At 39.3% G+C, this 27,572-nt stretch overlaps 1 protein-coding gene across 25 annotated transcripts in view; it reads left to right on the top strand.

The window, feature by feature from the left end:
- SUSD1 (sushi domain containing 1) overlaps positions 1–27,572 on the top strand; it is a 161,823-nt gene that overhangs the window by 63,918 nt on the left and 70,333 nt on the right. For 24 of the 25 annotated variants that reach the window (XR_014247877.1, XM_082403933.1, XM_082403951.1 and 21 more), the window contains exons 9-10: positions 2,146–2,255; positions 5,364–5,556. The exons of the other annotated variant lie outside the window; for it this stretch is intronic. Coding sequence is in view for 23 of the 24 variants with exons in the window: in XM_082403933.1 (XP_082260059.1) it covers positions 2,146–2,255; positions 5,364–5,556 (303 nt within the window). In the remaining variant the exon portion in view is untranslated. The remainder of the gene's footprint in view (positions 1–2,145; positions 2,256–5,363; positions 5,557–27,572) is intronic. 25 annotated transcript variants of the gene reach the window in all.

Here is a 27,572-nt window from a genome sequence, read left to right as displayed (position 1 = left end):
TCCCTTTGATCTTACTTTTTATTGGATAATATTGGTACGCTTATCTCAGGTCTCATCTTGAAGGATTTCCTGCTGGTTGGATGATCCAGTATCCTTTGGAGAGCAGCTGTGAGAAAACCTACTGCCCTGAGTTTTATTTCTGAGCACTTTGCTATCTTGAGTGGTGAAGCTGTAGCTGTTGGGCCAGCTCAGCATTGCCTGGCTTCATTATGGTGCCATAGCCTACAGAGGCAGGAAGGAACCAAGTCTCTCCTTTTGCCGACCCAGGCTGTCTGTCAGGTGGAACCTCCAGGTCCCTAGGCCTCCCCTTAGAAGTCCTTCCCTGTTACTGATCTCCATTGTGCTAAGGAAAGGCTATTATTATTATTATTATTAGAAGTAGAAATAGTGATAGCAGAGTATATAACCCTGGGTGCCTATCAGAATTGCCTGGTGAAGTAAAAAAAACAAAACAAAAAACCCCACAGATGTCCAAGCTTATTTTAGATCTGCCATGTCTGGGTGAGGTTGATGTGCATTTAGGATTGGGAACCCCCAGGCTAAATGGCTCCAGCTGGAGCAGTCCTGTGGCCTATCCTTGCTTCCAGCCCCTACCTCTATGGGCACCAGTCCTCCCCTATTCCTTCCTTTGAGATTTTGGAACCCTGCTCCTTTGCTTGGAAGGCATGTTGCATAGAGCTCTCAGCATCTTTCTTTACCTAGTCTCTTCCACATTGTGCTAAGCAGATATATCTTCATGTTTCTGCCTTATGGATGGCAGTCAATCCTTCTTTCCAACCCAGATGCAAATTTTGACCCATTTCCACTATTCTCAGTCACTTCTGTCAGGGTTGGAGGTGGGAAGTGGGAGCCAGATGCCTTTGTTTTCAGACTATAATGGCTATAGGTGGGAAAATCGTATTGAGATGGGAACTCTGCAGACAATACTTCTGCTTTATGCTCTGTTTGTGTACAGACATATACTATATGTGGTATTTCTCACGTACATATATTTGGTATACCTCAAAATCATGTGCGTACATGGGGAAATTTTTGTTTCTGGTGTCCTTATGAAATCTTGAAAATGAAAGCTATGAAGATAACGGAGAGCACATTGTGATAGGTCTTCAAATTCTCTCTCATAGCCATATTTTACATTTTCCAGTTAGAGCTAACCAAGAATATTTTCTCCCACAGCTAATTGCCCAGTGCTGCCTATGTCAGTGATATTTAAAATGCTGTGGACAATTCCAATTTTGAGTAGAATACTTTATTGTTATCATTATTATTTCTTAGGTAGCAAAGACTCCCGTGGGAGAAATATCTTATAGTAATAAAAAGCTTCTCTCTGTAGACATTTAACTTTTTCTCATTTGTAGAAAATGTACAGACCTGTTTGTTAGGAAATTTGCTTTTCCTTGAAAATTAGCCATGGTACTACTAGACTCTCTGTGGGTTGGTTCTTTAATTCATTAGTAACAAATTTCTTCTTCTTCTTCTTTTTTTTCGTTTCCTGCATTAAGGAAATAGAACATCGAAGGAATGAATTAGGCTGCAGGAGGCATGAAATGACTTTTTTTCTATATAGCGATGCAAATATATCAGCTCTCTGATTATTTCATTGCCTCATCTGAGTAGCTCTTGAAATACTGTCTGCTGTGAGAATAAACATCTTGCCTGGTCATCTACTTTCTGGTCATCTTCTAGGTTGGAAACACCTGCTCTGAGAGTTCTAATCCCTGACCTTTGACTTTTATTCAGCTTTTTCCTTATTCTCAGACTTTCTGGCTATTGATATACTTACCTTCATGACATTTTACTTATGGGCCATCCAAGTGATAGAATTAACTCTCTAAAAATCTCACAGCCTTGTTAGTTTACAACAGTTTTAAAATATGCATTATTTCATTTGATTCAACAGCCTATGATATAAGAAAAGCAAACCTGATTACTTGATTCCACAAATAAGGAAACTGAGGTTCAGAGGGGTTAGGTGACTTAGCTAAGGTCATGCAATTAAGAAGTTGTAGAGCTAGGACTTGAAGCCAGATCTGATGCTTCTGCTGTTAAACACTCTGTTGGCTCTCAGAGTTTCAGCTGTCCTTGGCCATGGTATGTTTTGCTAAGAAGATGCAACCTTTCCCTGTGTTCTCTCTTATCTTTTAGGTGATGATCTCTTAGAAGATGACAGGATTTTCAATATTTCAATACATAATGAAGCTTGTTTGAAATTGAACAGGCATTCTAGGAAAGTTGGATCAGAACGAATGTACCAAGTAAGAAGATCTCTTATGCTATTCGTTAATGAATTGTGTCACTTAAAAATTTGGGTGCTCTCCAAGTGGGGATCCAGAGTATTTAAAAACACTAATGGAGTGAACTTCTAGATTGTTTGATTTTTGTTTCTAGAGATGAATGTGAGATGGCTGCAAGTGAGGGACTAAATTGAAGGAAGACACTATTGGGTGATTTGCTATCATTTTCTCTGTCTGGTATTTCACATGTATTATATTTTATTTTGGTTCATTTATAGTTGCAGCTTATTTTGTCATCAAATTCACACACGGATGTGGGTTTTTAAGAAACTTATTGCAGGGCTCTTGGTCCTCACTTAACTTGAATTTATAAACATCACAAATCTCAAGTAAAATTATAAGTATATTCAGGCAGGAACTGAAATTTATTATTTTTGTATCATTTTTAGTGCCTAGCAAATCATCTGGCAGAGAGTAGACTAAGTAAGTATTAAATTAGAATTAATTCATTAACCATTTACCAAAAGAATATCATGTATTAGGACCTGGAAGTTCTATTTGAACTAATATAAACATACAAGTAAACAGACAACTACAATATGGTGTAATGAGAGCTTTGATAAAAAGTAAATAAATGGAATAGGAGACTGTATGTATGTGTATATATGTCCAGGTACAATTTTTAAAAAAATATATTTATTTGGCTGCGCTGAGTCTTAGTTGCAGCATGCAGGATCTAGTTCCCTGACCGGGGATCAAACCTGGGCCCCCTGCATTGGGAGTGCGGAGTCTTAACCACTGGCCCACCAGAGAAGTCCCCATGTCCAGGTACAATTTTTTTAACAAGAAGCAAAAACATTGCAGAGTCATAAACAGTAAGTAGGAATTAACCAGATAAAAGATGTTGGATGAGGTGAAGAAGGGCAGTGTGGGCAAGTCGAATAGCTTATTGGATAATTGAGAATGTGGCTTTCTTGGGGAACAGAGAAAGCAAGGGGGAGTAGGAGGAGATGAGGCAAAAATTTGGATAGTGATCATCCCTGTACCCTGTACTTTTAAGCTTGGATCTTATTTTTTATGTCTATATGGAGGCACTGAAGGATTTTAAGCAGGTGAGTGAAATATTCAAATTTTAATATTGGAAAGAACACTGGACCTAGAAATATATTCAGATACCCAAATAACTTAATATAAAACAAAGATTATTTTTCAAATGGGTACAGAAATAAATGGTTCTGGGACAACTGGTTAACTACTTGGTTAAGAAGATAAATGATTCTCACTTCATGTCCTACACTAAAGTGATTAAAGAGTTCAATGACTCAGCTCAGTCATCTCCCTGGTGGGAGGCCTTCATTGACCTCCTCCCCCAAACGCTGTCCCTGCTCTGAATTGTTTTTCCTACCCTTACTTTTCACATCCCCAACTCACCTGGTTAATGCTAATTTCTCTTTCAGTGCACAATTAAGATGAGGAAGCCTTCCCTGATCCCCAAAGAGGAGGGTCAGGTGTCCCTCCTGGGTACTCCTCCAGCTTCATGTATTATAACACTTATCCCTGGGTATTTTATTTGCCTAGATACTTACCTGTGAGTTCCTTGAGGTTAAGATCTGTATCTTATTTACTATTGTATAACCAACACTGTATACTCTGGCTGGCAAATAATAGGCAGTCTGTCTATTTATAGAATGAATTAATGATAGAGAAAAACTTTCTAATATGTTGTTAAGTAAAAGGACTATATTATAAAATTGTACAGACAGTGTGATCCAAAGTTTGTTAACTAGAAAGTAATTTTTTGTTTATAGACTGAACTACATGTAGTTTAGGATGAGACTGACTTTGTATAGAAATGCAGCCTCCATAGTTGTGAGGTTTTTCTCCAGCAGAGGGCAGCAGTCTGAATGCAGAAGTGGTGAAGTCAAACATCTGGATTGGCCCAGGGCTTTGAGTTTTCAAGAATGGGTGAAATTGAGAACAAAGCAGCAAGGGTGTTGAGGGTATCAGGCAAAGAGAATGGTGGAAGTGATAGACAATGGTATCCAAGATAGGTGGGAAGATGAGGATGGGGGTGTTAAAATATTGGTAGAAAATCTTGAGTGAGGAAATCTTGGGGGATTTCCTGAGAGAGACAGACTGAGTGGGAATGAGTGGTCCAGAAGAACAAGGAATTGTGAGATGTTGGTGGAGCAGCTCCGAGGATGACAGTCAAGGACGTGGCAGTGGATGTGGGTAGCTGAAGCGGAGTGGAGGAACTTCACAGCACTGAACTCAAGCAACTCTGAGGCCAGGTTTTGATGGCTTACCTATAAGGACCTTTATGTTACCCAAGAGAATGCTAGGAATTGGGGGAGAGAGGAATCTCCCAAATGAGCCAGGGTTTTGGATGTCTGTGGAAGAATGACAGTGATGAGGAAGGGTAGAGCGTGGAATAGCCAATGACACAAGCATCAAAGGAAACACTAAAAACATGTACATCCAGCTAAAACACATTGATTGATCAAGAGCTGATCGTATTACTTCTGTGACCTTCACATGTTTTTTTTTTTTTCTCTTATAAATCCCTGTATTATACATACATCTTGAGTTGGCAGTGGTTAGAGCATTATTGGGTTACCAGTGTGTGTGATGACTCTGTGGACCAAAAACTGTTTCCCAGAACTCTAATAGGAAGGCTCCAGTGAAGTACCATGACTCAGTTGCTTTGAATGCATAATTTGGGATAGTCCTCATACAGTGTAAAAAGTCTGTTCCATGAGGCTTGTCTATGGATTCCTTATGAATGAAAAGAAATGAAAAGAATTTTGCCCAGTAACTCCAGTACAGTCTCCTTCACCTGGGAAGGCTCAAGGGGTTACTTTAGAATAGCCTGACATTTCGTCCATCTGAGATGTAGTTATGCATTTTAAGCTTAGTCTTATAGCTGGTTGAGAGGGAGGTTGAATAGGGTACGTAGGGTAGCTTTGTAAAGTTCTTGTCCAGTTTAGCCTGCTATTGTATTAAAAATAATTCTGTGTGGGTGAGGACAAGTAGAAGGAACCTTCCTGCTTTCTTTCCATTTTGCTTATAGTCTAGACATCTGCAAGCCAAATGAATTTAATGCATCGCTTTCTTTTAATCTCACAACAGTTTAAAGTTCTAGGTCAAAGGCGGTATCTGCATAATTTTTATCACGCAACATCATTTAACTTCACAACGAGGGAACAAACCGCAGTGGTGTGTTTAGATCTGTATCCAGCAACTGAGTACACAGTGAATGTCACCCTCCTGGGATCTCCCGAGCAGCACTCAGTGCAAATAACAATAACAACCGCACCAGCAGGTGGGTGTAGATGTCTTTCTGTTTGGTATCTCAAGACAACAAGTTAAATATGTGTATTGAACTGTACAACATGGGGCAGCATAAAGAATGATAGTCTCAGAGTCAAGAGACCTGGGTTCTAGTTCTAACAAACTACCAATGTTTTCTGGGGCACAGGGTCCCTGAATCTTACCACCTCTCCCCTTTCCCACTTGGGTTCTGGCTCAGAGACGGTACAGACCAGGAGTGGACTGCTTTACTCAGGAATTCCTAGGAGTGATGGATTGAGAATACTGTAAGGCTTCCTATCTCTCACCTCAAATTTAAGACAGCTGGACTCTAAGGGTAGTCATTATGGGCAACTAGAACTAACTTCCAGGAGATCAGAAACGTGAGCTGCAGTGTGTTGAACATGGGTAGGACAAGGAGGCCTCCTGACGGCGCTGTACGAGTACATTAACCCGACACAGAGAACAGTGGCCTAAAGCAGGTCAGGCTCCTTCTCCTGTTGCTTGCAAGGAAGCCAAATAGAGGCGGCTGTGTCAACTCCACAGCCCTCCCTAGCGGAGAGGGATGCAGAAGTCTCTACCATTTCTTTTGTTCTTTCATCAGTTGGGTTGCTTTTTTTAAAAAAATATTTATTTATTTATTTGGTTGTGCTGGGTCTTAGTTGTGGCTCGCGGGCTCCTTAGTTGCCACATGCATGTGGGATCTAGCTCCCTGACCAGGGATGGAACCTGGGCCCCCTGCATTGGGAACGCGGCGTCTTAACCATTGTGCCACCAGGGAAGTCCCTCATCAGTTGGGTTTAACGGACAAATTTATGGGCAACCATTGAAAGAAAATAGTAGAATAAGATAGGTCTCGCTCCTACCTTCCTGAGGCCTTTATCCTGTTCACCAACTGATCTTTATGGGTCAGTAGTGGGCACATTGGTCTTTGTACTTGGAAGGCTCTGAAATGCAGTAGACACAAATGAGGGCCATGCAGTACCGGAGGCTGAAAATTCACTCTTTATTGTATTTTTCATCTCAGATTGTGCCTTTTATCAGCAGAGGTTGCACAATGAAGACCTCCTGACAGCATAAACCTAGCCCCCACATACATTTCTGGCTACAGAATAATGCTCACAATTTGAATATGCATTTCCTCCAATTATTAAATCCTCAGAGAAATTAAAGTCTAAAAATAACACCCACTTTTCCTTGTAAATTAACGTGTAAAGGCACTCAAGTCCCAGGTTCTTTCCTCCCCAGTGCCTTCTCTACTAAGCCTCTGTTAGAGTGGCCTCCCTGAGACAGAGAGTGTGTTCTAGCTGTTACATCCTATAAATCTTTTTTTTTGTAGTAGATGTTACTTCTTAGGTACCTCCAAAGTTGAATTAATCTTATTCCAAGTTTCATTGTCCCATTTCTCAGCATGAGTCCCAGAGATACAAAACTTAGAAAAGCAAAGTTATGTGATAGTTATACAACACTGTGAATGTACTAAATATCACTGAATTGTATACTTTAAAGTGGTTAATTTTATGTTGTGTGAATTTCATCTCAATTAAAAAAGAAAAGCCAATGGCTTAGATACGTTCTTCTTGCACCTGGGCCTCAGTTACCTTCTGAGTGATTCGTACGTGACGTAATGCAAGTAAAATGTTTAGAACGGTTCCTAGTACATAATAATGATGATGACAATACTAGCTTTGTTTATTGAGCACTGAAGATGTCCAGGCATTTTTCAAAGTGCTATCCTTCGGTCAACCCAAACCTACCCAACCTTTTGAGGACGGCATTATTTTATTCCCATTTTACAGATTAAAGATCATGAGGCACAGAGAAGGTAAGCAACTTGCCCAAGATCACGCACTTAGTGAGATGTACAACTGGGATTTGAATACAGGCATTCTGGCTCCAGGGCCCTCATTTTTAATCAGTACATCTACTGCTTTTTACTAAATATTTAGTGCTTAAAAAGAAAAAAAGGAAAATTTTGTTCCTAGAACCTAGTGCATAAGTCAGTCTAGACCCACCTTGCTTTTTTCAACCTTGGACCGTGAGCAAAAACTTCAAATGTAATGGGTGTGTAAATGCATTCGTTTAATAAATGTTCATTTCTTATCTACTGTGTGTCAGGCAGGTTCTGATAGCTGACAATGTAGCAGCAATAAAACAGACTCAGTTGTCATGGGGTTGGAGTCAGGAGGTTGGAGAGGAGACAGATAAACAAGTAAGGAAATACATCAGATGTTAGGTGGGGCTAAGTGGTAAGATGAAGAATAAAGCTTGGCAAAGGGAGTGGCAATTGATGGTCAGGGAAGGCCTCTATTATAAAGAGACACGTAAGCACAGGTCTGAAGGAAGTGGGGGGGAACACCAAATGACAGGCATGTCCTTGGCATGTTCTGGGAACATCAAGGGAGCCAGCGTGGCTGGAGCAGAGTGAGCTGGAGAAAGTGGTGGGAGATGAGGTCTCTAGCTTGAGTATAACGAGGGGGCCATGGTGTCAAGTTCAGAAAGTGAGACTATCGTTACCTCATCCTTTGCAATGTGGACCCCAGATTATCAGTAGTGCATATAATGTAGCATGTGATGTGACAGCCTCTATAGGTTACTCAGCTGTCTGAAGACCACCCCCTGTGAATTTCAACTTAATTTGGGAAATCTCTTCTCTTGAGGTTATTGGATTCAGTCTGACACCAGGCTTCCCATCTGTTGTGGGGGAAAGAAATTTATGCTTTTTGAAAATTTTGGAACTTTGCCAATGGTGGTTCCAGGTCTTTCTTGGTGTCTATCCCAAGTATTTAGAACCTTTTATTTTCATGTCTCCTTTGAGCCCTTTTTCTACCTACCCTCCACCATTGCTGAAGATCTTGATCTGTGTAGTGAAAGAGCCTCCTTTCTTTGTGAGCAGGACATCCCATATTTATAGTAGGAAACTCTTCAAGTGAAATGCACTGTCTTAAACAGAAATGGACTCACAGACATGGAAAACAAACTTACGGTTGCTGGGGGGTGGATAGCGGGAGGGCAGGGGGAGAGATAAATTAGGAGTTTGGGATTAACCTATACACACTACTGTATATAAGGTAGGTAAACAACAAGGACCTACTGTATAGCACAGGGAACTATACTCAATATCTTGTAATAACCTATAATGGGAAAGAATCTGAAAAAGAACAGATATATATGTAAAATTGTATACCTGAATCGTACACTTGAAACTGACACAACATTGTAAATTAATTATACCACAACAACAAAAAAGAAGGAGGGAACATGCCAAATGAGGAGAAAAGTACTGCAATAAACTCATATTTAACTAAAAAAAAAAAAAAAAAAAGAAGTGCATTGTCTTGCATGCCTGCCTCCTTCACACTCCCAGTTTCCTGCTGTTTTCTCGGAATTTCTCTATCTCCAGAAAGATCCTAAGTATTGTTTTAATTCTGAGCAACGTGGCTTCCTATTATTGAATGCCTTGCTTCTGAGTCCTGCTTCCTGGTTAGGAGGTTTCCCTTGTCTTCCCTGGAGTATTACCCTCAGCTAATCCTTGAGCTGCTGTTGAGTTTCTGGAACCTGTGTTTTCACTGGTCTAATGAGGTCTAGGAAGTCCCTTAGTTTTAGTGGTTTTTCACCCAAGCCCCACCTTTCCTTAGAACTGAATTTCTGAGACTTGAACTGCCTGTGCTTCTTTGATGGGAACTGAAGCATTTTTCCTGCCACCATTTCCTTTTCTGCATCGGGAGAGATAATCGTCCAGTGTTCCAGGTCCTTCTAAGTATTCCTACTGCTCCGGCAGGCCAGCTGAGTAGTAAGCTTTCAACCTTCCATGCCAGCTGTTTCTGTTCCTTCTTCCTCCCCAGGCCTGGCTAATACATTTGCTTGGTCTTAGGACTTTCCTTCTCTATATTTGCTTTTTGTTTTCATACTTACATTTTTGTTCTCCTAACATATTACTTTCGATTCTGCCTGTGAGGTCTCTATAGAGCAAGAATGGTGCCACGTTCACCCAGTGTTCAGGTAAATTCTTCCCACCTTTCCCTTTTATTAGGAGGTATTTATTTTTATTCAGTTCAGCCTATAACCTCAGCCCTGATCAAGGGTCATGCTCCCTGGATCCTCCTTAATATTTCTCTGCTTTTCTGTTCCTTCTTTTCAAGTTCTAAATCCTTGCATTTCCCAGGCAGGCTTCCTTATAGCCTGGGCTATACCCTCTCTTTCATCTGTAAGGACAATGCCACCTTGGAATTCATTTAATGATACCTGAAGAATTCTACACTGATCCTTCTAGTATTTCTCTTTTTAAATATGTCCACGTTTTCTGTAACTACATAGCACCACAACTCCAGTTATTAAAGAGTTCTCCATTAATGCCTACTCTGGGTTCCCTATTTAAAACTGTAAGAGGATCCTTTTTGATAGAATAATACCTGACTCTGGGTACCCTTTTAGGGGGGTCATTTTAGTTTGTTCTCCAAAATAGTCCCTTTATTCTTCTCTTTGATGATTTTCAGCCATTTCCCTGACTTAGTAAATATTTCTACTTTTCTAATCTCTTTAGAACAGTTACGTTTAGATATAGCTCCTTTTCCTTGTCATAGTTTTCTAGCTGGGCTAATATGATTTCAAATTTTCTTCTCCTCCTTGGTGTGCTTTCCTTCACTTTATTCCATTCTCTCCTAATCTTGTCCCATTTGCAAGATCAAAACCTGTTTTGTAAACTGATTTCATTCCTTTTTCAGAGGCTGGGCAAATCTCAGAGGGTTCTAGGCCTACATCTTTTATGACTCCTTCCCAGCACTTGAGTTTGTAAAATCCCACTGGATTTTATCCTCTCCACCCAAGAAGAATCCCTGGTGTAGAATCCCCAGTCTGGGGCTCTGTAAAACAATCCAGAGCAATTTGAGAGCCTGTGGTGTTGGGGTGACTCCTGAGCCTGTAGACCAACCATGGATTCAGTCTTTCTCAGATCTCTCTCTTCTGAACAAGATAAAGAGGGACAGAGTTTTGGGCAGCTAATCTCCTGTTGTCTGCTAATGTCAGGCTCCCCCAAATGCTTTCTAAAATCTATCAAAATCTTCCACTAATGCTCTCTTTGTGCTTCTCAAACGTTAGCGAACAAAGAATCAACTGGAGAGCTTATTAAAGCACAGGTCCTTGGGCTCCATGCTAGAGGTTCAGATTCAGCAGGCCTGGAGTGAAGACCCCAGATTTTCATTTCTAGCAAGTCCCAGGCCTTGCTGATGCTGCCAGACCATAATTTGAGCAGCACTGCTCTAACCACATAGACCTTAGCTACTTCTGGGCAATTTAAAGCCCTCACTTGAAAGAAAAGACCCGATAAAGAGAAAGACCAAAAAAAAAAAAAAAAAAAAAAAGTGATAACCAAAATAATTCCAAGTGCTCATGCCTAAGAAACCTGTGTGTTTTGCCTGATTTGTGAAGTTTTCCTGGTAATCGAATATCTACCTCATCTATTCTTGCAGTTCCAGCTATAGAGACCGAGAGCCTCCATCTTCCCTGATGGTGCTTTGCTCCCCGGTGGCGGCTCCTCTCTTTATATAAACTCAGAGTCCCAGTCAGTGTATTCACATGTTGCAGGGGAGAGAGACTGAATCTTACCCCTCCTTCCTGCAGGCTGACAAATGAGAAGGGAAATATCAGCTTTATTGCCTGAGCAAGTTCCCAGGAACTACCCCTAACACAGTTTCTAGTACTAAAAGTTATATTGGAGAATGAGGCTTAGAAATGGCCAAATGGGGTTTTCTACTGCCTCTCCCCATGGAAGTATGGGCAGTTGGATCTTCACGGGGACCTTGCCTGGCTTACCCACACAGACTTAGGCTGAAGATCTGAGGAGAGGGAGTGGGCAAAGACCGGTTACTTACCTCTTGGAGACTGGAGATACACATGCCCCTTGTGCCTAAGCGCAGGCAGGTCCCAGAGAGCAAAAATCTGCATCTTTTTTGGGCAGTGACCTGTAATGTATGAACTCCATCCACTAGGAAATGTGACCCAAGGAATAGTAGTCTCCTTCTTACCTGTCAGATTACATATTTACTGTTCATTCCTTGAGGATTAGTGAGTAGGGAGTGGAGAGAGGCCAAAATTGTCCTTTCCTTTATAAAAATGGGAAGACAGGTAAATAGCAGCCTTGAACACACATGACCTCTGTAATGTTAGAGGGTTGATCAGGAAAGGTCCATTCTAGTTCTAGGAGTCTATGTTAGGAAAGCAATTTTAAGTTCCTTCAAATTCATTTATTTCAACATCCAAATTTCTTGACTGATCTATTTACCATCATTATTTTATTCATCTATTCAATTTTGTGTTCTTATTGATATATACAACTTATTCATATAGTAAGAGTTTAATATTTGTGTCAAATATTTCTCCTGTTTTATCATTTCTTTTAATTCTCTTTATGGTGTTTTTGACATGTAATGTTTTTAGATTTCTAAGCAGTCCAATCTATTGATCTTTTCCTTTGTGATATTACATTAATATTAAATATAGAATTTTTTTAAACAAAATTTTAAATTTATATCCCATCTTTTTTCTAGGAAGGACTTTAAGTGACCTGCATAGGTATATAAAATAAAAGAAAATAAGTTAAATAGGTAACCTAAAGAAGAATGAAAACAAAGTCAGGGACATAAAAAAAGATGTCGGATAAAGCTAAGAATAGTTCGTATCCTTATAACCTATTTACTTGTTCATTAGTGGCTCACACGTTTAGGTTTAAGTTTTCAACCCATCCAGTCAGAAAGGGAGCCGTTATATTATCCATAAGGTTACAACAAAGCAGTGTTTTTTGGGAGAAGTACAATTATTTTCAACACCACGATCAGATAGGAATTTCTGATTCTGGGGGGTTTCATAAATAGTTCCATGTATGAGCAGCATTTTATGAGGATTTTATGATGCTGTTTCTTACATCATCCCTCAACATGGCTCATTATATTTGAGGAAAGCACAATTCATTGTGGGGTGGACAAGGAAAGATTCCTTAGAAATGCCTGTGCTCTGCTGACCTGGCTTGATTCAGGGGTAGGATTAGGTTATTTTAGATTATTTGGAGGAATGACTGGAGTCCATGTTTTTCAGGCAATGTTTCCTAAATATTGTTTCTCTCAACTCAGATTTGATAAATGATGGGGCCATTGTGCTTCAGACAAATCCTCTTCCATCCGTACCAAGGGAGCAGTTGGTCTGTGTTGCTAGTTGAATAACAAGAATCTGTGCCTGAAAAGAAGGCTGGCCACCTCGGTTAGTAGGTGGAGCCGAGCCTAGGGAGCTGAGCTAAGGGAATTGTATGAATCTGCTTCTCCATGGTTGAATCCCAGTTCCTCTCCATATAATGTGACCACATACTTTTAGCTTGAAAATCTCATGGTAGTTGTAACTAGATACCAAACTTGTCTTAAGAAAAATTTCAACAAAATAACAGTCAAACTCCCAACTTTAAACTATGTTATATCCTTCTAAGACAAATTGAAATGTACATCAAGGACAACTAAAGGATAATAAAATGATACCACTATTTATAGAGCTATAGAGGGGTTATAAAAATAGTAACTTTGCTTTCAAAATAGTTGACTTGTAGCCATTCTTTCCAATGATATTTACCCTGCAAAACCAACTGTCTATTTAGGTTGCTCCTAATTAGAGGTTTTAAAACCATATCATTTATGATCAAGAGAATACTGGTTTTTCTGTTCTCTTTAGCAGAGGACTGCATGCATTTAGTTACTTCTAAAATAGTGTTGGTAAATTAAAAAAAAATCTAAAGAAGGGACAGACCACTTTTTTCCTCTATTCCCTGGTAGAACGCCTAACTGATGAGGTGGCTTATGATGGCAGGTTTTCTAACAGCATGCATAATTTGAGATCTACAGGGACCTTATAAAACTTTCCGCATAACTGATTCCTGTTCACAGAATGGAAGTCCAAACAAAAGATAATAAAGACTAAATATTTAAACATTGTTTCTGATATTTTCCCACAAAATGATAAATATTGTAACAGTATTCTGTAGTGGAAAAGTTATGTCTGAAGGCAGCCTGCTTCTCTTATAAACCATCAGCCTGAGAAACTCATACTTGCAGTTGGCCAAGCCAGAAATTGGCATATATTTTGTATGGAATATCCAATCATCTGTAACATGCCAAAACTGGGAAGAGTAAACGGTTGTTCTTTATAAGATAAGATAATGACATTGTAAGATCGAGCTAGGTAGAACCATACCCATGTGGTATATAAAGATGAATAAGTTATTTGGAATTGGAGCCCATCACTAAATGGGTTTTAAATGGCTCTAGAAGCAATGGGTTCATCTCATTCCTTTCAGGGCCACGATATTCTAATCATGTGTACAGACAAAGAGGCTCCAAGACTATCTTCTCAGCTGAAATCAAAGACCGCTTGCTTCTGAGTCTACTCTATCCAGTAATACAATGAGAAGGAAAGCTAACTACAAGATGTTCTTTTTCATTTCATTTCCTTGTGACTTTTTAATTTTTTTTTTTAAAGGGACTTTGCAGGTGTGATTAATTTTATTTGTTTATTTATTTATTTTTGGCTGTGTTGGGTCTTCGTTTCTGTGCGAGGGCTTTCTCTAGTTGCGGCGAGCGGGGGCCACTCTTCATCGCGGTGCGCAGGACTCTCACTATCGCGGCCTCTCTTGCTGCGGAGCACAGGCTCCAGACGCGCAGGCTCAGTAGTTGTGGCTCATGGGCCTAGTTGCTCCGCAGTATGTGGGATCTTCCCAGACCAGGGCTCAAACCCGTGTCCCCTACATTGGCAGGCAGATTGTCAACCACTGCGCCACCAGGGAAGCCCCGTGACTTTTTAATTTGATATAATTTCTTTTTCAAAAAAATCTTTATTGGGGTATAGTTGTTTTGCAATGTTGTGTTAGTTTCTACTGTACAGCGAAGTGCAGTTCCCTGTGCTATACAGCAGGTTCCTATTAGTTATCTATTTTATACATATTAGCGTATATATGTCAATCCCACTCTCCCAATTCATCCCACCACCACCACAACCCCCACCCCGCTTTCCCCCCTTGGGTCCATACGTTTGTTCTCTACATCTGTGTCTCTATTTCTGCCTTGCAAACCAGTTCATCTGTACCATTTCTCTAGATTCCACATATACGTGTTAATATACGATATTTGTTTTTCTCTTTCTGACTTACTTCACTCTGTGTGACAGTCTCTAGGTCCATCCATGTCTCTACAAATGACCCAATTTCGTTCCTTTTTATGGCTGAGTAATATTCCATTGTATATATGTACCACATCTTCTTTATCCATTCGTCTGTCAATGGACATTTAGGTTGCTTCCATGACCTAGCTATTGTAAATAGTGCTGCAGTGAACATTGGGGTGCATGTGTCTTTTTGAATTATGGTTTTCTCAGGGTATATGCCCAGTAGTGGGATTGCTGGGTCATATGGTAATTCTATTTTTAGTTTTTTACAGAACCTCCATACTGTTCTCCATAGTGGCTGTATCAATTTACGTTCCCACCAACAGTGCAAGAGGGTTCCCTCTTCCCCGCACCCTCTCCAGAATTTATTGTTTGTAGATTTTCTGATGATGCCCATTCTAACCGGTGTGAGGTGATACCTCATTGTGGTTTTGATTTGCATTTCTCTAATAATTAGTGATGTTGAGCAGCTTTTCATGTGCCTCGTGGCCATCTGTATGTCTTCTTTGGAGAAATGTCTATTTAGGTCTTCTGCCCAATTTTTGATTGGGTTGTTTGTTTTTTTGATATTGAACTGCATGAGCTGATAATATATTTTGGAGATAAATCCTTTGTCCGTTGATTTGTTTGCAAATACTTTCTCCCATTCTGAGGGTTGTCTTTTCGTCTTGTTTATAGTTTCCTTTGCTGTGCAAAAGCTTTTAAGTTTCATTAGGTCCCATTTGTTTATTTTTGTTTTTATTTCCATTACTCTAGGAGGTGGATCAAAAAAGATCTTGCTGTGATTTATGTCAAAGAGTGTTCTTCCTCTGTTTTCCTCTAAGAGTTTTATAATGTCCAGTCTTACATTTAGGTCTTTAACCCATTTTGAGTTAATTTTTGTGTATGGTGTTAGGGAGTGTTCTAATTTCATTCTTTTACATGTATCTGTCCAGTTTTCCCAGCACCACTCATTGAAGAGGCTGTCTTTTCTCCATTGTATATCCTTGCCTCCTTTGTCATAGATTAGGTGACCATAGGTGCATGGGTTTATCTCTGGGCTTTCTATCCTGTTCCATTGATCTATATTTCTGTTTTTGTGCCAGTACCATATTGTCTTGATTACTATAGCTTTGTAGTATAGTCTGAAGTCAGGGAGTCTGATTCCTCTAGCTCCGTTTTTTTCTCTCAAGATGGGCTATTCGGGGTCTTTTGTTTCTCCATACAAATTGTAAAATTTTTTGTTCTGGTTCTGTGAAAAATGCCATTGGTAGCTTGATAGGGATTGCATTCAATCTGTAGACTGCTTTGGGTAGTATACTCATTTTCACAGTGTTGATTCTTCCAATCCAAGAACATGGTATATCTCTCCATCTGTTTGTATCATCTTTAATTTCTTTCATCAGTGTCTTATAGTTTTCTGCATACAGGTCTTTTGTCTCCTCAGGTAGGTTTATTCCTAGGTATTTTATTCTTTTTGTTGCAATGGTAAATGGGAGTGTTTCCTTAATTTCTCTTTCAGAGTTTTCATCGTTAGTGTATAGGAATGCAAGAGATTTCTGTGCATGAATTTTGTATCCTGCTACTTTACCAAATTCATTGATTAGCTCTAGTAGTTTTCTGGTAACATGTTTAGGATTCTCTATGTATAGTATCATGTCATCTGCAAACAGTGACAGTTTTACTTCATCTTTTCCAATTTGGATTCCTTTTATTTCTTTTTCTTCTCTGATTGCTGTGGCTAAAACTTTCAAAACTATGTTGAATAATAGCGGTGAGATTGGGCAACCTTGTCTTCTTCCTGATCTTAGAGGAAGTGTTTCAGTTTTTCATCATTGAGAATGATGTTTGCTGTGGGATGGTCATATTTGGCCTTTATTATGTTGAGGTAGGTTCCCTTATGTCCACTTTCTGGAGACTTTTTATCATAAATGGGTGTTGAATTTTGTCAAAAGCTTTTTCTACATCTATTGAGATTATTATATAGTTTTTAATCCTTCAGTTTGTTAATGTGGTTTATCACATTGATTGATTTGCATATATTGGAGAATCCTTGCATTCCTGGGATAACCCCACTTGATCATGGTGTATGATCCTTTTAATGTGCTGTTGGATTCTGTTTGCTAGTATTTTGTTGAGGATTTTTGCATCTATGTTCAGCAGCGATATTGGTCTGTAGTTTTCTTTTTTTGTGACATCTTTGTTTGGTTTTGGTATCAGGGTGATGGTGGCCTTGTAGAATGTGTTTGGGAGTGTTCCTCCGTCTGCTATATTTTGGAAGAGTTTGAGAAATATAGGTGTTAGTGCTTCTCTAAATGTTTGATAGAATTCACCTGTGAAGCCATCTGGTCCTGGACTTTTGTTTATTGGAAGATTTTTAATCACAGTTTCAATTTCAGTGCTTGTGATTGGTCTGTTCATATTGTCTATTTCTTCCTGGTTCCATCTTGGAAGGTTGTACTTTTCTAAGAATTTGTCAGTTTCCTCCGAATTGTCCATTTTATTGGCATAGGGTTGATTGTAGTAGTCTCTCATGATCCTTTGTATTTCTGTAGTGTCAGTTGTTACTTCTTTTTCATTTCTAATTCTGTTGATTTGAGTCGTCTCCCGTTTTTTTGTGATGAGTCTGGCTAATGGTTTATCAATTTTGTTTATCTTCTCAAAGAACTTGCTTTTAGTTTTATTGATCTTTGGTATTGTTTCATTCATTTCTTTTTCATTTATTTCTGATCTGATCTTTATAATTTCTTTCCTTCTGCTAACTTGGGGTTTTTTTTGTTGTTGTTTTTCTTCTTTCTATAATTGCTTTAGGTGTAAGTTTAGGTTGTTTATTTGAGATTTCTCTTGTTTCTTGAGGTAGGGTTGTGGGTCGTCGTGTTTTCATTGTCATTTGTTTCTAGGTATTTTTTTATTTCCTCTTCGATTTCTTCAGTGATCTCTTGGTTATTGAGTAGCGTATTGTTTAGCCTCCATGTGTTTGTATTTTTTACAGTTTTTTTCATGTAATTGATATCTAGTCTCATAGTGTTGTGGGTGGAAAAGATACTTGATACAATTTCAATTTTCTTAAATTTAACAAGGCTTGATTTGTGACCCAAGATATGATCTATCCTGGAGAATGTTCCATGAGCACTTGAGAAGAAAGTGTATTCTATTGTTTTTAGATGGAATGTCCAAAAATATCAATTAAGTCTATCTGGTCTACTGTGTCTTTTAAAGCTTGTGTTTCCTTATTTATTTTCATTTTGGGTGCTCTGTCCATTGGTGAAAGTGGGGTGTTATAAAGTCCCCTACTATTATTTTGTTACTGTTGATTTCCCCTTTTATGGCTGTTAGCATTTGCCTTATGTATTGAGGTGCTCCTGTGTTGGGTGCATAAATATTTACCATTGTTATATTGTCTTCTTGGATTGATCCCTTGATCATTATGTAGTGTCCTTCTTTGTCTCTTGTAATAGTCTTTATTTTAAAGTCCATTGTGTCTGATATGAGTATTGCTACTCCAGCTTTCTTCTGATTTCCATTTGCATGGAATATCTTTTTCCATCCCCTCACTTTCAGTCTGTGTGTGTCCCTAGGTCTGAAGTGGGTCTCTTGTAGACAACATATATACAGGTCTTGTTTTAGTATCCATTTAGCCAGTCTGTGTCTTTTGGTTGCAGCATTTAATCTATTTACATTTAAGGTAATTATTGATATGTATGTTCCTACCAACATTTTCTTAATTGTTTTGGGTTTGTTATTGTAGGTCTTTTCTTTCTCTTGTGTTTCCTACCTAGAGAAGTTCCTTTAACATTTGTTGTAAATGGTTTGGTGATACTGAATTCTCTTAACTTTTGCTTGTCTGTAAAGGTTTTAACTTCTCTGTCAAATTTGAATGAGATCCTTGCTGGGTAGAGTAATCTTGGTTGTAGGTTTTTCCCTTTCATCACTTTAAATATGTCCTGCCACTCCCTTCTGGCTTACAGAGTTTCTGCTGAAAGATCAGCTGTTAACATTATGGGGTTTCCCTTGTATATAATTTGTTGCTTTTCCCTTGCTGCTTTTAATATTTTTTCTTTGAATTTAATTTTTGATAGTTTGATAAATTTGTGTCTTGGTGTGCTTCTCCTTGGATTTATCCTGTATGGGACTTCCTGCGCTTCCTGGACTTGATTGACTATTTCCTTTCCCATGTTAGGGAAGTTTTCAACTACAGTCTCTTCAAATATTTTCTCAGACCCTTTCTTTTTCTCTTTTTCTTCTTGGACCCCTATAATTCGAATGTTGGTCCATTTAATATTGTCCCAGAGGTCTCTGAGACTGTCCTCAATTCTTTTCATTCTTTTTTCTTTATTCTGCTCTGCAGCAGTTTTTTTCCACTATTTTATCTTCCAGGTCACTTATCCATTCTTCTGCCTCAGTTATTCTGCTATTCATTCCTTCTAGAGTATTTTAAATTTCATTTATTGTGTTGTTCATCATTGTTTGTTTGCTCTTTAGTTCTTCTAGGTCCTTTTCAAACGTTTCTTGTATTTTCTCCATTCTGTTTCCAAGATTTTGGATCATCTTTACTATCATTACTCTAAATTCTTTTGCAAGTAGACTGCCTATTTCCTCTTCATTTGTTTGGTCTGGTTGGTTTTTACCTTGCTCCTTCATCGGCTGCATATTTCTCCGTTTTCTCATTTTGTTTAACTTACTGTGTTTGGCTTCTCCTTTTTGCAGGCTGCAGGTTCGTAGTTCCCATTATTTTTGTTGTCTGCCCCCAGTGGGTGAGGTTGGTTCAGTGGCTTGTGCAGGCTTCCTGGTGGAGGGGGCTGGTGCCTGTGTTCTGTTGGGTGGGGCTGGATCTTGTCCTTCTGGTGGGCAGGGCTGCGTCCGGTGGTGTGTTTTGGAGTGTCTTTGAACTCAGTATGACTTTAGGCAGCCTCTCTGCTAATGTGTGGGGTTGTGTTCCTGTCTTGCTAGTTGTTTGGCATGGGGTATCCAGCACTGGAGCTTGCTGGCCTTTGGGTGGGGCTGGGTCTTAGTGCTGAGATGAAGATCTCTGGCAGAGCTCTTGCTGATTGATAGTACATGGGGTGGGGAGGTTTCTTGTGGTCCAATATCCTGGACTCAGCCCTCCCACCTTGGAGGCTCAGGCCCGACACCTGGCCAGAGCACCAAGACCCTGCCAGCCCCATGGCTCAGAAGAAAAGGAAGAAAAAAACAAACAGACAGAACTCTAGGACAAATGGTAAAAGCAAAGCTATACAGACAAAATCACACAAAGAAGCATACACATACACACTCAGAAAAAGAGAAAAAGGATTAAAAAAATATACATATATATAAAAAGGAAGAGAGCAACCAAACCAATAAACAAATCCACCAATAAGTACTAAATACTAAACTAAGATAAACATAAAACCAGAAACAAATTAGATGCAGAAAGCAAACCCCAAGTCTACAGTTGCTCCCAATGTCCACCACCTCAATTTTGGGAACATTCATTGTCTATTCAGGTATTTTTCAGATGCAGGGTTTATCAAGTTGATTGTGGGGATTTAATCTGCTGCTCCTGAGGCTGCACGGAGAAATTTCCCTTTCTCTTCTTTGTTCGCACAGCTTCTGGGGTTCAGCTTTGGTTTTGGCCCCACATCTGCATGTAGGCCACCCTCAGGAGTCTGTTACCCACCCAGACAGGAGGGGGTTAAAGCAGCAGCTGATTAGGGCTCTCTTGCTCACTCAGGCCAGGGGGAGGGAGGGGTATGGTAGTCATAATTGGAATGTGGGGTGAGCCTGAGGTGGCAGAGGCCAGCGTGATGTTGCAACAGTCTGAGGCGTGCCGTGTGTTCTCCCGGGGAAATTGTCCCTGGGTCACGGGACCCTGGCAGTGGCGTGCTGCACAGGATCCTGGGGGGGGTGGGGTGGGTAGTGACCTGCACTTGCACTCAGGATTCTTGGTGGTGGCGGCAGCAGCCTTAGCAGTTCATGCCATCTCTGGGGTCCAAGCTGATGTCTGTGGCTCATGCCTGTCTCTGGAGCTCGTTTAGACAGTGCTCTGCCTTCTGTGGGCACTCTGGGAAGGAATCCCTTCTCTTCGCACACCCCGAAACAATGGTCTCTTGCCACTCTGGCAGGTCTAGACTTTTTCCTGGACTCCCTCCCGGCTAGCTGTGGCTCACTAGCTCCCTTCAGGCTGTGTTCACGCAGCCAACCCCAGCCCTCTCCCTGGGGTCTGACCTCTGAAGCCCGAGCCTCAGCTCCCAGCCCCCACCTGCCCTGGCTGGTGAGCAGACAAGCCTCTCAGGTTGGTGAGTGCTGGGCGACACCGATCCTCTGTGTGGGAATCTCTTCACTTTGCCCTCTGCACCCCTGTTGCTGCACTCTCCTTCGTGGCTCCAAAGCTTCCCTCCCCCCCACCCCCCCTCCCCACCAGTGAAGGGGCTCCCTAGTGTGTGGAAACATTTCCTCCTTCACAGCTCCTTCCCAGAGGTAGGGGTCCCATCCCTATTCTTTTGTCTGTGTTTTTTCTTTTGCCCTACCCAGGTACGTGGGGCTTTTCTTGCCTTTTGGGAAGTCTGAGGTCTTCTGCCAGCATTCAGTAGGTGTTCTGAAGGAGTTGTTCCACATGTAGATGTATTTTTGTTGTATTTATGGGGAGGAAGGTGATCTCCATGTCTTACTCCTCTGCCATCTTGTACATCTTCTCCTGGTTTATAAGTTTTTAAATGGCATACTGTAACTTCCATGTATTGCCTATATAACATTCAAACTAGTCTATTCTATTTCCCTTTTTCTTTATTCCTTCTCCTCTCAATTTTTCAGTTGCCTTATTTCTACTTTATCAGAACATATACTGTTTATATTTTATCCTTCCATCTTGCCCCACCTTTATTTTAGTCTTAGATTTACAGTTTAATATATCAGATGCTCACCATCAGTCTTTTTACTGAAGTTTCTTCAGTTACCTCTTGGATGAAGCTCATTTTCTAGTAGATTCCTCAAGAGTACAGTATTCCCTGAGTTCTTAGATGTTTAAAACTGTTTCTGTATGGTCTTGATACTTGAAAGATAGCATAGCTGGATATAAAAATCTTGATTTACACTTTCTTTGTTTGAATTTCCTTAAAATAACTTCTTTTGTTGCTTTTTTATGTAGCTTTTGAGAAGTCTGGTGCAGCCTAATTCTTTTGCCTTTGGATCTTAATTGTTTATTTCTTTGAGTGGAGATGCTGAGGAGTTTTTCTTTATCTTTGAAGTCTAATAGTTTTACTTAGCTAAATCTTAGTGCTGATTGTTCTGGGTGAGTTTTCTCAGGTATCTGGTGGGTCCTTCCAGTATTTATATTCAGGTCTTTTTATTTTTGTAAGGCTATCTTGGATTATAGTTTTAAATATTCTATTTCCATGTTTTTCTTCTTTAGAGAATTTAATTATACATATGTTGGATCTTTGCCTATATTCCATGTCAACCACTTTATTTTTGATCCTTTTTACTTCCTTTTTAATCTCATTTTTATTCTTTTTGGTGGTTTTCTTGTATTTGTTCAATACATTTATATTCTAATCTATCCTTCTTTGGGAACCATGAAATTTAGTCTTTATTTCTGATGTGATATTGTCTCTTCCTTTGCTTTTTTCCTGAATTCAGTCACTTGTGTTTCATTTCCTTCCTGCTTTTTGTTCATTCTGTTCTTATGTTTGAATTTCTAATTCAAGGTGTTTTCTTTGTATTCCAAAAGGCTTGTTTGAGGATATTTATTTGTTTATTGTCTTACAGGTTTCCCCCCCCCCCCATTTTGTGTTGTTTTTTAAAGTGGAGTTTTTCACAAGCAGAAATGTTTTGATTATAGTTTTCTGTTTCTGTTTTTAAATGAACACTCCTTTGTTTATTAATTCCACAGACAGAATTGGTCATTTGTGAGGGTCAAGAAGATTTCTAGGTTAAGAGTGCCTTCTTCTGTCACTGAATGAAGGGCAGTTTCTTTTAAAGGATATTTTTGTTTTTGTTTTTTTGGTGAGAGTGGGAATGAATTCTGTATTCTTCTATTTTGGGTTCTCTTTTGACTTGTAGGATCTTGTCTTTCCCCTGCACTTGTTCATCCTGTCAGCACTTAGTTTCCAAAGAACACCTATTCCTTCCTTTTTATCCTCTTCTTTCCCAGAAGCAACGCCTTTCTCATACTACTACCTGCACTCTCCTTTGTGGCTCCAAAGCTTCCCTCTCCCCCTATCCCCCGCCCCTGGCAGTGAAGGGGCTCCCTAGTGTGTGGAAACTTTTCCTCCTTCACAGCTCCCTCCCAGGGGTCTCATAGAATTCTCACAGACTTTTCATCCTTTGCTTGTAGTCAATACTCTGATATACCAGGTCTCTTTTTCAGTATTTTCATACTTAAGGTGGAATTTCTCTTTCTGGGAGTGACTCTAACTCACGATTGGGCCCTTTGTTCCCTCTTCTCTTTCACAGGGCTCTTCTAGAGCCCTCTCAGTCTCTAGAATGACTTGTGGGAGACTGAGAGAAAGCTTTGCTGGAATTTGGTATTTATTTTTCCATTAAAGGGTAATTTAAAGTTTGTAGTATTCTCTGTCTTCCAGTGGTGATGACAGCATTGGTTTTATGTTGCTTTATTTGCTTTTCCAGTTGATCTGAAGAATATTTTGGAGAATGTGTGGAGAGATTTGGATTTAAGGGGCCACCGTTATCCTTGAACTAGTTGGAAGTCTAATCTGTAATAAACTCTTAAGTGCTAACTTTCCCTCTCCATCTCTCTGCTCATGCCATTTCTTCTACCTGGAACCCACTCCCCTCTTCTTTTCTTCAGTTTCTATATTCCCTTCTTTCATGATCCCCTCAACTGAAGGTAAGTTTTCTTCTTTCTAAATTCCCATACTCTCTTTCAGGAAGAAATATTGGTAGGAGTTTGGCACAGTTACTCTGGGGTCAGGTTATCTAAATTCAAATCTCAGTTCTGCTATTTACCATCTCTGTGCCTTTGGGCAAGTTGTTTAACCTCTATGTGTCTAAGCTGCCTTAACTGTAAAAATGGGAATAATGTCATGAATTTGTTGTGAGACTAAATGGGTTAATGCATATGGAGAACCAGCACAGTACCTGATACACAATAAGCATCTATCAAATGTTAACTGTTACTTAAGTTTACCTTATGACATTTATTATATACTCTCATATTTTTGTTATATTGATATAGGGTGTAACTCCTAGATTAAATACATATTAAGACCATGTCTTATTCAGAGTACCTGTATTCTATTTGGTTAATATGATGTCAGTTGCTTAGCTTTCCCCTTATTGCTGATTGTTTGCATTTAAACAACCAGGAATGCTGTGCCCGCTACTGTCCTGGACACTAGGAGTACAAAGATGAACAAGACATGGTCTCTCATGATACACACATGGATAATAATACATACATAATATTACAATGCATAAAATGTATTTTGAGGTATTTGCAGGGGACTATGGGAGCCCTGAGGAAATACAGTAATGACTGATTTTGCCCAGAGTTGCTTGCCCACATTAATGAAACAGAAACAAAGTTTCAAAAAAATCTGATGAACTAAGAGCCAAATTTTCTCTTCTCTGAGGCATTCTTGCAGGTCTGGTTTCTCAACTTCAGGCTTCTAGCTTAGAAGCCCTGTGGGTGGGGAAAGGAGAGAGAGAAGGCAGAGTGACCACTGAAAATGGAGCAAAGGAGGAATATTTGAATGAGGGGCATGTACTTACTTTCCATAGCAAAGGATCAGAGAGTGGGGTAGGAAGGGACTCAGGATGAGCTGTATTCTTACTGGGGATCCTTTTCTCCCCAGTGAGCTCAGCATGGGTTCAACCTGCCTGTGGTTCAAACTGTGAACCCTTGGATGGAGAGAAGGGGACCTAGAGTGAGAGTCCCTCTCTGACCAAGATGGAATTGAACTTAACCAGTGTGATGTTTCTGTGAGCAGAAGGAATTGCAGACCCACCATTATTGTAACATTACATGTTTATGTATATTTGCATGTGTGTGTGTGTGTGTCCTTTAAGAAAAAACAATCATATATGTACCATTTTTCATCTTGCTTTTTTATTTTATTTAAAACATTTTTGGCTTTACAATATTCTGTGGACATACTTCTGTATCAGTTCCTATAGTGCCATCTCCTTCTCTGAGGGAAGCATAGTATTCCACTGTGGAGGTTCACTAATTTATTAACTTGTCCACTATGGAAGGATATTTAGGGTTTTTTTTTCCCCTTCAAATTTTTGTTGTTATAGACAATGCTACTTTTAATATACTTACATATATTATGTTTTGCTGGTACTCAGAGGCACATTTTTTCACATTCTAATATCTATGAATTCTTACAGTCAGGTGGCTGCCATGAACATAATTGTCATTACTCATGTATGTATCAAATTGGTCATAGCTACTTGCAGTGTTGCTACTTTTATTTAGTTATGGACATTAGTGACATATTAACATTTTGCTTACTAAAACTTTTTCAGAACTTTTCCAATGATTTGACATTGAAACAAAAAGTTATTGTGTATGTAGAAAACCATGGAAATAGATCAGCAATGTATAAAAGCAGGTGTCAGCATCAGAATGGCTTGCAAGAAAAAGAAAATAGAACATTTAAAAGAAATACTGCTTCACCAAGACTCAGGATAGAACATAGGTTGTGGAAATATACACTGATATCTCTTAATTGAAAAGTGATTGATAATTGTTACATACTGAATATGGAGAAATTTTAGGAGTGTCTCAATCACTTTTTTGATTTTTCTTTTATTATATATTATAAAATTTTAATGTTTCTATAGGTCTGAAAAAAACTCTTTCAACCAGTATAAAATAATTCTGAGACAAGAATATAATCATGACAGAATTTACTTGGCAGTATTTTTTCTTTCTTAATAAAACAAAATAATAGTGCATCTTACAAGAATGGTATCTTAGGTTTGATGAAATGTGCTGTATCTTTGCATAATTGGGCAGGATATTTCCGTAGAATTAAGTCTTAAGAGTGGAATTACCAAGATAAAGAGCCTCATAAATTCCTCTCCACAAAGACTGTATCAATTTACACACACACCTGTTTTCCAACATCTTCACCAATGCAGGATATTCCAGTTTTTTAATGTTTGAGGGCCTAATAAGTGAAAAGCATATTTTATTTTGGTTTAATTTGTACCTCTTTGCTTATTGATTGTCCTATTACAGTTTTCCTATGAATCACTTTTTCTATTTATTGCTCCTTTTCCTGTGTTGTTGGTGGTATTTTTCTTCATGGTAAGTGTTCTTTAGGTATCAGGGCCATCAACTTTTTCAAATATGTTACAATTTTTTTTCACACTTTGTTGCTTGTCTTTCAAACTTAGGTTGTTGAATCGTTTGCCATAAAGAAAATTTAAGATTTTATTTAGTCAAATTAAAAAAAATTTTTCCTAGTTTTCTTATTATTTCTTTCCTAACCAAGATCATAGAACTGTTTTTCTATTTTCTTTTCTATTATATTTTCTAACTAAAAATTTATTACAGTTGCAATCATTTTTGCCTGTATGTCAAGGTGGGGATCTAATATTAGTTTATTTCTATGGATAACTATTTCCCAACTCAGTTTATTTCCCACTGATTTGAAAGTCCACCCCTATCTTATACAAATTCCGATGCATAGATAGATTCGTTTCTGAGTTCTGCTCTGCTCCATTGACCTCTTTGTTTATTCCTTTGCTAGCAACAAACTAGCAATTTACTCTAGCATTCTCAATTCACCCCCTGGCAAAATCAGCTAAACGGGCAAAAATTCCTTCTCGAGGGGTGGAAAAATATTATTCTTTTAATATATGAATCATAGGACTTCCCTGGTGGCGCAGTGGTTAAGAATCCGCCTGCCAATGCAGGGGACACGGGTTCGAGCCCTGGTCCAGGAAGATCCCACGTGCTGTGGAGCAACTAAGCCCGTGCGCCACAACTACTGAGCCTGTGCTCTAGAGCCAGCAAACCACAACTACTGAAGCCTGCATGCCTAGAGCCCGTGCTCCACTACAAGAGACACCACCACAATGTGAAGACCGCGCACCGCAACTGAGAGTAGCCCCCCCTTGCCGCAACTAGAGAAAGCCTGGGCACAGCGATGAAGACCCAACACAGCCAAAAAAACAAAAAAAACAAAAAACCCCAGGAAATTAACACTAAAAAAAATATATATATATATATATTTATATATATGAATCATAGATAAACATATAGTAAATAAGAAACATATACATACCTGTGGTATTAACATTTTATAAAGTGTGAAAGATTAGGGAAAAAATGTTTAAAAAGGCTCCGTGTAGGGCTATAATGAAAAAAGGTTGAGAAATACTGTCATAACTTTATAGTAGTTACTGAAACCTGGTTTTGTCCTGTTTCAATATTTTTATTTCAATTTTTTTCTTGTTATTCTCATTACTCTTCCCCCCGAAATTTAGCAGTAATTGTTTTTTTGTTCATTGAGCATGCCAAGCTGATTCCTGCATGTGGGGTTTTGACCTTGGAGCCCCCTCTGTCTGACCCCTCTTCCTCCACTCTTGATGCTCACTCACTCATCCTTCAGGTCTCTGCTCACATATCACCTCCACAGAGGACCTTCCATAACCATCCTTTCTATTCTTGTATGACGCTTTTCATAGTCTTTACCAGTGCACAAAATTATATATATATATATATTCTTTAAAAAAATAAATTTATTTATTTTATTCGTTTATTTTTGGCCGTGTTGCGTCTTCATTGCTGTGCGTGGGCTTTCTCTAGTTGCGGCGAGCAGGGCTACTCTTTGTTTCAGTGCACGGGCTTCTCATTGCGCTGTCTTCTCTTGTTGCCTTGCACGGGCTTCAGTAGTTGTG

Source organism: Balaenoptera borealis (genome assembly GCF_965194805.1).
Source record: "Balaenoptera borealis genome assembly, chromosome: 8".
Lineage (NCBI taxonomy): Eukaryota > Metazoa > Chordata > Mammalia > Artiodactyla > Balaenopteridae > Balaenoptera > Balaenoptera borealis.
This window is presented reverse-complemented; position numbering and strand designations above follow the sequence as displayed.